This window comes from Podarcis vaucheri (genome assembly GCF_965113315.1).
Source record: "Podarcis vaucheri genome assembly, chromosome: 16".
Lineage (NCBI taxonomy): Eukaryota > Metazoa > Chordata > Lepidosauria > Squamata > Lacertidae > Podarcis > Podarcis vaucheri.
The window spans coordinates 37417756-37427092 of record NC_138754.1 but is presented as its reverse complement, the minus strand read 5'-3'; the positions used below and the strand labels follow the sequence as shown (position 1 = coordinate 37427092).

Here is a 9337-nt window from a genome sequence, read left to right as displayed (position 1 = left end):
CTCACCTCCATGTTAATTGCTTCCAAAAAAAAACAATCCATTTGCAACCCTGATGACTTGTGGGCATTTTGTGTTGATGGAATCTGGGGCAGTATACCGACATTCAGTTCCCATCATTTAAAATTTAGCACAGCATGGCGGTATATTGATGAAAAAGCCACAGTTTCAAAACACAAGATACTGCAATGTAAAAGGAATGTTAGAAAAATCAGGACAGAAGGGCTGACATTATAACAAGTAAAACTCTTGCAATAAACCCCATGTCTGAATGCAGCCTGCTTGACCCACATCTGATGCCACATATGGGGGAAAAGGTCTTATGGGGTAAATTAGAAGCCTTCACAGGTCAGGTTTGTACTACAGGCCAGATGAGATTGCATGATATAAAATACCTGATTTTGCATTGGAGTTTGCAGATTAGTATTGGTTTCCTGTGCAACCTCCCCACAAAATGGAATCTTGTTTGCTATTTTTTTTTCAAAAAATTTATTTTCCCATGTAAGTTGCCTTCCATCAGAATATTTCCCAAACATCTTTTTTTAAGAACCACTGAGCACAGGTAACAGTTGCTGCTTGGGACCTTTACTCAAAGTGCTCCTCAGGGTTCCATTGAAACCAAATCATCCACCATTTTAATTGTTCACAAATGGTTGTAGGTCTTTTGTTTTGTCCCAGTTTGCCAAATTAAAGGCAGAAAGGTGAGTGGAAAACAAAAAGAAAGCAAGAAAGCAAAAGGGTTTCTAGTGTACTGTTATGCATTTTCATGTAGCCGTTCCATATAGTTCCTTAGTTCTTTACATCCCCCCAGGTCCATGTCCTGACAAACCCACTTGATATCATCCTCACTGCTGGTCAAGATAGAGTTGACGGTAGGGCACCCGCCATCTGAGGAGATGGTGGTGAAAGTGGTGAACTTGACTCGCTTCCGCTTGGAGGTTGGCGAGGCGGTCTGCTCGCTCTTCTGCTCCTTCCCTTCGGGGGTGGCAGTGGGGTCCGAGGACCGGAAGACTTGGCCGTTGAGGTTCTTCTGGGTGTTGGCATCCAGGAGGTACTTGCTCTCCTCCAAGTCTATGCCTTGGTCAATGGCCGTGATGCACTCCTCTTGCTGGGTGGAAAAATTGAGGTGGTTCTCCAGCAGTTCTGTCCTATTGCTTAGTCCTACCCAGTCATGAGAGTGGCTCAGGCCTTCTTGCTCTTCAAAGGGAGCCTGCTTGTGCCTATACTTCAAAGCAAAGGTGATGCAGTTGATAAGGAAGACTAGAATGGCCAAGCAAAAGACACCTAGCAAAGCATACATCCCAATCTCTAAGTCACTTAGGCCCCTGGGTGTCTCCACAAGGTCGTTCTCTTCCAGATCTCCATTGCTCATTGGCAAGTCCACCTGTGCTGGCAAGCTGGTGAAGTCTATTGGGATGTTTTGCATATGGCTGTCATCATCTAGAAGGCTCTCGCGGTCCTCCTTTTTACTAAGAATTGACTTTTGTGTGCTGGCCCCCCGGGTTTCTTCCTGGCCCATCGACGAGCTGTAATAAGGCCCATCTTGTCGAGACCTCTCCTGAAGGGTTGTCTTCTGACGCCTGTCGCTGGTGTGGTTTTCCAAGTGCACGCCGGCCCCAACCTGCTTGCTGTCACTGGTGTTGGGGTTGGCATCATTTTGACCAAACTTGACCTTGATGTTCCCAGTCCCGACAGCCATGACGCTCTTCCGTTTAGATTTCTGGCACGATTCGCTGATCACCATCTCCACTTTCACCAACAGCCCCTGGCCTTCTGACTCAGCAACAACCAGGGGCCATTTGAATTTGGGGCTCTGGAGAACGGAGACCACCTTCTCATCTACAGACGTAGCCACCAGAGAGAAGTCCTTGACGTCATATAGGTCCAAGGGCATGACTGCCCCATCACTGAACTGGATCCAGCAACTTATAGCGGCTTCCTGTAAGGGAAATGATGACAACATCATCATTCTGAGTAACCCATCAGAGTTAAAAACCACAGGGGTTGCTATGATACAAGGAGACAACATAAGAGGCGTTTCAAGTTATGCATGGTGGGAATAGAGAAAAGTATTTCTTCCTATCTCATAACACTAGGACTCGGGGACCTCCAATGAAGCGGAATGTTGGAACAGGCAAGAGAAAGTACTTCTCCACCCAACACTTAGTTAAACCATGGAACTTAATCCAACAAAAGGTAGCTACTGCAGAAGCTATTGTGAAGGAACCAGAAAGCTTTCCTGAGGTCATACATCAACACAACATATATTTGTAGAAAGACCATTTGAAATGAAATTCGAACAGAAATAGATTTCCATCTTATTAAAAGCCGAAGACTTAGTACAGGAAGGTGCCTTATGCCAGGTGTTTCTATCTAGTTCAGTATTGTCCACTCTAACTGGTAGAATCTCTTAAGGGTCTCAGAAAGAAGTAGAACTATGTTTTTAACTGGAGATGCCAGGACCTGGGTCCTTCTGCATGTAAAGCCGGGGCTCAACCACTGACGTCACTTGAGCATCAGGGTGACACCATTTGATTGCTAAGTATGTATGGTTTCAGAAAACTGACCTTGCGGGCCCAAACTGGCACAACTGGCACGCCAAAATTGACCTGCAGGCCAGAAGTTCTCCACAAATGCCACACATGGTCATCACAAAGCTCACACTGAGCAAACTGAACCTCCTTTTCCTTTTTTGGTTCACGGTGGAGAAATATAGAGCAGACCCCTTTCCCTATTGCTGAGCGTCCCCTCCCTCCCCAAAGTGCTTCAGTAGCAGATCAAAGAAACAATCTCTCCAACCTGGAGACGCAGCTATGGAGGAAATTTAATTCCACACTGAGCCATTCGTTTTTATTTCAATTCTATGAGAAACAAGGGCTACGTTTTAAATAGTCATAGGTAATAAGATTTGTTTTCCACAGAAGTGGTAAGAGACTTGTATCCCCCCTGAGGTCTCTGGCGCATGCTTTGAAACACTAATAAATTGCATGTCAAACAGCATCACAGGTGATTGGATCCTTTACTACTGCTCTGTATTCAAACTGGGAGGGGGCGCGCACAAGTAATTACTTATTATATTTATGATTTCTAAAAACCACTTTATATAAAAGATAACGTCTCCTTGCAAAGCACACAGGGCATGATGGAATGCAGGCCTTGGACCTAGTGCTAGCCAGGAAGAAAAGCATCAGAGTCCTGAGGCTCCCAGGATTGAAAGTGGGCTTCTAAAAGCTCTTGGCCCAAGTTCAGGGTTCTTGTTTTATCTATCTTTATTTCACTTATTTACCACCTTTGTCTTCACATGGTTCTTCTCCCCATTTCAACCAGGAACAGTTCATTCAGGACTGTGAGCCCAATTTTCTGGAACTCCCTCCTGGCTGAGATGAGACAAGCCCCTCTCCCTGTTGAACTCTGGGCACTTGCAAGCTGTTAAGTTGTGGGTGACATATCAGACGACACAGCGATTCTTCAAACAGCTCTTGTTTATTCACAGGCCAGAACAGAACTGAACTGAAGATTCCACCTAAACATTAGGAAGAACTTCCTGACAGTAAGAGCTGTTCGACAGTGGAATTTGCTGCCAAGGAGTGTGGTTGAGTCTCCTTCTTTGGAGGTCTTTAAGCAGAGGCTTGACAACCATATGTCAGGAGTGCTCTGATGGTGTTTCCTGCTTGGCAGGGGGTTGGACTCGATGGTCCTTGTGGTCTCTTCCAACTCTATGATTCTATGATTCTATGAAGGGTTCAGCCAGCCTGCTTATATAGAGCTCCACTAGAACGCAACAGTAACCATTTTCTGTAACTATCCAATCACTGAAAGTCACTTTTGATCCCTTATTTGCATATGTGGACCTGAACTATCTACAGTATCCCCCTGCTGGCCCAGGGTGAGTACTTCAGTACATAACACAAGTTGTATTATGTCTGTTTACTGAACTTAAGTTTTTTTTTTTGTTTGCTTTAAGCTCCATATTATCTTGATTGATGAGCTGTTTTAGGGTTTGGGCCAAGACAATTTGCTGCCTGAGGCAAAGGACAAAGTGGCACACATATGCACCCATTCCATATACAGGAGTAAATCCTGGCAACAGGGCATGGTACGGGCAGATCAGCAGGGTGCTTATAAAGCTGGAAGGCAAGGTGCATGACACACAGCTCTCTCCTCCAATAGAAGGGGATGGTTAGGGAACTGAGGAGGAGGATTTGAGCAGCACCACTGCCTCCCAGTAGATCCAGTAGATTCTGCCTGAGGCAGTCACCTCACTCAGCCCAATGGCAGGACTGGTCCTGCTGTGTATACAACTTTGTGACCATCTATGGAGAAAACCAGTCTCTCAGTGGACCAGATTGGGATGGACCAGAGCTCAGGGGCAAAGCATCCTCCGGGCATGCAGGAAGTCCCAGGTCAGCATCTCCAGTTAGGCTTTATGTCTGAAACCATGAAGGGCTGAAACCCTGAGCTAGATGGGCCAAAGGTTGGATTCAGTATAAGGCAGCTTCCTAGATAATAAATAGATAAACCTTGACAAGTTCCTGACAATGCTGACACTGTGTGGAGGCTCTTACTGTATGCTCAACATCCCTCCTGCTTTCCCCTCACCAACTTCTTTGCAAACCCAATATTGACCTTGGACACAGCAGAAGGATCATTTACAAGCTCCCTGAGCTCTTTTCTAGTTTTTGGCCTGCCACCTGATTTTATTTCTTACCCTGACCCCCACTGCACTGAAAGGATGGATTCGGATATGACTCAATTTCCTCGGGAAGTGAAATGCACAGCTGGCTGGGGGCTTAGTGCCACCCAAGCCTGCTCCTTTTGAGCTGATTTCAAGGTAGCGATTTTAGCTCTGCTGGTCAGCAAAGGATGAACTGCTTGTCCTGGCTTTCTAGCCGTGTGTCACTTGATTGCTGAACGCAACAAAGAGAAAGAGAGAGAATGTGCATTGGGGAAGGGGGAGAACTTCATTCTGAGTGCTCTACCAAGGCCTAAGCCTTAGCTTACCTCTTCCCAACCCCACCAAAACCATCTGAAAGAGAGATGAATGAGCATCATATTCCCAGTATTCACCGTCTAATTTGCCAACAGCTAAATGATATCGAGCGTCAGAACAACTTGGCCACAATAAGGAAATTTTGCCCATGGTACGACCATTTTCCATACTCCCACTTTGATTCTCTGGCACCCTATCTGTATAACCTAGCAACTCCAAAATATAGACGTCCTTTTATCCTAGCAAGATTGAATGTATTGCCGTCGGCTGTACTTGAGGGACAATTCCAACATATTCCATACGAAAAACACTTATGCCCATGCGGAGATGGCAGCACCGAATCAGTGGTGCATGCCCTCCTCTCAAGCACTCTACAAAGACTTGAGGAACGAGATTACCACCCCTCTTTTATTGTCCATCCCAGGTCGCCCAACCATTGTCACAGTGTATTTTCTCCTGGCAGATCAAGAGAAGCAGATGACTGCAAAGGTTGCAAGGTTTCTAGCTGGGGCGATCAGAATAAGGTCCACTATTTGACTGCTGATTCAGGACCCTAAACTCTGTTTTATATAATCAACTTTTAATTTTGTTCTCTGCATATCACAATGTTTTTTGTTGCTATGGCTGACGGCTGACGCAAATAAAGTTTCATTCATTCTTCATTCTTCTACCCAGTATTTGCTTTGATAAAAGGGTTTCAGGGGGTGGAACACAACTTGAGGGTCAGCAACTGGCAGTTCTTGGGCCGAATGAATGCACACAAAGCCAATCTCATACACAAAAGAAGTCTGTAAATAGGAATGGGAGAGTCTCTCAACTTTGTTTGTCCCCAGTTTCTCGTTTTTCCATGCATCAGTTCAGTTGTGCACACTGCTGCCTCACTTTGAGTTTATTATTTTTTAAGTCCTCATGAAAATTCACCAGCATTTTAGTGTGATTTTCTCCTAATGTACAATTTGTGTGCAATTTTGTCCAACATACACCCCCCCTGAAAAAATATAACTCCTTTTTATGTTACTTTTGCTAATGATGGAGGCAGCTGCCCCTGCTCACCCTGCCTGCCAACCTCACATACCGGGGGCCCAATTTGAATAAAATATGGGGGGCAGGTAATCCCCACCCTGCATAATTGATCAGTCCCCTTTACACCTCAACTACGTCCTTGCTTCTCCCCCCCCAGCTTGCCCCAAGCCCTGCCCCCATTTTAAAGGGGAGACAGGTGCTTCACAGCATGGTCTTGGTGAAATGGATTATAGTTCTATCTAAGTTATAAGCTTTTATTTCTTAATGTGCATATTTGCCCATTGTATGCAAATCTGCATTCTCCTTTGTCTTTTTTGTTGGTGGACTACAACTCCCATCATGCCTAGCTAGCAGGATCAGCAGCCAGAAAAGATGGAAGTTATAGCCCAACAACATCTGCGGCCCCAAGGTTGAGAAAGTCGGCTCTGGATGGTTCCTCCAGCCTCCATGCGTTCCAAACGTTCTTCAGATGAAAACAAGGATATTTTCCACTCCCCTGCAACTGACCCTCCTCGATTTCATATTTTGCATGGCCTCCCTCACAGAGCATTTCCTATCAAAAGAAGGGCAAGTACCGCCACCACTGTCAGGGACTGTGCTGAGGAGGGCTGCACTGAGGAGGAATGGTGGGAGCCACCTGCTCCTGCTCCTGAATCTTCCCAGGAGCAGGAGGACAGCATAGATTTGGAACAGTGGTTTGCAGAGGGGCACAGTTCAGAAGGCAGAAGCTGGGAAATACTGGATGGGGAGCAGTTAGCAGAAGAAACACTAGAAGAGAGAGAGGCTTAACAGATTCACAGTCTCTGGATAGCATTCACCCCCCTTCTCCAAAGTCACAGAGTGCTCAGAAAGTGTCAGAACAGAAAGCACAGAGGGTACAAGCTCAGATTACAAAACGTAGGAGTGACGTAGATTAATAGGGATGGAGGGGGGAGCATCCCTTAATTGGGAGCACCACCACTTCTATGAGATGTGTTCTTTGTTCTCTTGCTATTAAAGATTCTAACTGGTAAGGTGTTCCTTTCGTTTGATCTCTTATCTACTGCTGGGGGGGGGGGAGGAAGCCGATCCCCTGAAGTCTGACCACTTCACCAACAGGACACACCACACATGCCCTCCACCATTTGGAGAAAACCGCTTAATCCCCATTTCATTTCATTTGATTATTGGGTAGATATACAAAAAGAAAAACACACACTGATAAATAAATTTTAGAAAGGGGCAAAATTAGATGTGAATGCACAAAGCATTTCAAATAATAATAATAATAATAATAATAATAATAATAATAATAATAACAACGACTCCTTGCGCTCAGCTCTGCTCCTCCTTTCTTCCCACCCAGGGCAGGCCTGTCCTCTGCCTGCCTCTCAGAGCTGGCCATGTCAAGTGAGTCTGGGCCTCAATGGCAGCAGCCTCTCCTCCTTCTTGCCGACTCTCCAGCAGCTGCTACGAGCCATTGCTTGGGACAGGTGCCAGCTCATCCTCCTCCCCGAGCTTGGCAGCAGTTGGCACTAGCGGGGGAAACAGGGACATTCTGAGATCATATCAGAAAGCCCGGGTGGCTTTCCAAATTCTTGGACTCTCCACTTGGAGGGTATATGCTTGGCTGGCTGGGAATTGGCCAAGTACAGTAGGCCTCAGAAATGGCGGCTTGTCGCTAGGCAAATGAGGCTTCCTACCTGTTTTGGCACCTGGAGGATTTCCTGTGCTACCGCTGTGGCAAAGATGGCCTTGTTGCTTCCTGGGCTCAGTTGTAAGGAGAGGGAAAGCCCAGTCACCAGCTGGACCCCCAGGTCAGTAATCGTCACCTTCTCGTCGAGGACAGTCACAGTCTTTTCAGCCAAGATGGCATCAGAAAGCGGAGACAGAATCTGTTCAGGAAAACCAAGGCAACCCCGTCAGAACCCGCAAGGAGAGTCATACTTCTTAAAACCTTATACACACACACACACACACACACACACACACACATATATAGTATAAAACATTTTTTATTAGACACTATCAATAAATATTCCCTGGGCGGCTTATGACAAGCATGCCTAGTACAGTTGACAAAAACAGTAAGTAGAAAAATGACTGAACAAACAAATTAAAGGTAGCAGCAAAATCTATCAAATAATAAGCACCAAGTAAGCAATTATGGGGACGCGGGTGGCACTGTGGGTTAAACGACAGAGCCTAGGGCTTGCCGATCAGAAGGTCGGTGGTTTGAATCCCCGTGATGGGGTGAGCTCCCATTGCTCGGTCCCTGCTCCTGCCAACCTAGCAGTTTGAAAGCACAAAGTGCAAGTAGATCAATAGGTACCGCTCTGGCGGGAAGGTAAACAGTGTTTCCGTGCGCTGCTCTGGTTCACCAGAAGCGGCTTAGTCATGCTGGCCACATGACCTGGAAGCTGTAAAGCGAGATGAGCGCTGCAACCCCAGAGTTGGCCACGACTGGACCTAGTGGTCAGGAGTCCCTTTACCTTTAAGCAATTATGGAAGAGCAGCAGCAGCAACAACAACAACAACCACCACCACAACAACCACAACTTAAATAGTAGGAATGGAAATCAATAATTGTAAAGGGCAAGGCCTTTCTTCTTTGAAGGAAGCTTTCACACATGAGGTAACACGGCATCCATCACATGGTTGAGTTGACCGTAGGGTAGAAGTCAACCCTCCAGAGACTAATTCCAAGCCATTCACCATGCTGGGCAGGGGTGGATGGGAGTTGTAGCACAATGACACCTAGAGAGCATCATGTTGCCTCTAGGGACCAGCTGTGAAAAACTCCCTCCTGAGAATGGGAACCCTGTCAAAGACAACTCTTGAGGGTATCCTGAAACGGAATGAAACTGCAAGGCTGCAGTTAGGGATAGAAGAGAACTGAATTCAGTTCACATTTGCTTGAAAATTTGTACCTTCCAGGCTAATAGTACATGTATTGAAAAAAACAATCAGCCCTTGAGTTTCACACTTCTATGAATTTCATGGTAATGTTTTTTGGTCAAAATATGTTTGAAAACACACTTTAAAATTACGTTATTTTAGGATCATATAATTTAGAAATGCGTAGCATGAGGTAAAATACCTATTTGGATACAGATTTTGTGATCATGTGCTATTTCAATGCATAGTTATTGATATTTTTAATACATATATTACATTGTTTTATGTAGACAGCTTAGAGGATTTTGCCCCTTAAGCAGGATATAAACTTTGTAACATAAATAAGCCCTTTTAAACAAACAGATTTTTTTTTAAAAAAAATGCAGTTTGAAACAAAACTAGGATGGAACAGACTTATGAATGAACACAAGCAAATCTGACTTATTTAAT

At 45.3% G+C, this 9337-nt stretch overlaps 1 protein-coding gene across 1 annotated transcript in view; it reads right to left on the bottom strand.

The window, feature by feature from the left end:
- Positions 1-659: 659 nt before the first annotated feature.
- LOC309521518 (transmembrane protein 132D-like) overlaps positions 660-9337 on the bottom strand; it is a 446397-nt gene continuing 437719 nt past the window's right edge. The window contains exons 8-9 of the mRNA XM_082204115.1: positions 7693-7884; positions 660-1936 (exon numbers count right to left, since the gene is read on the bottom strand). Of these exons, the coding sequence (XP_082060241.1) occupies positions 752-1936; positions 7693-7884 (1377 nt within the window). The 3' untranslated portion in view covers positions 660-751. The remainder of the gene's footprint in view (positions 1937-7692; positions 7885-9337) is intronic.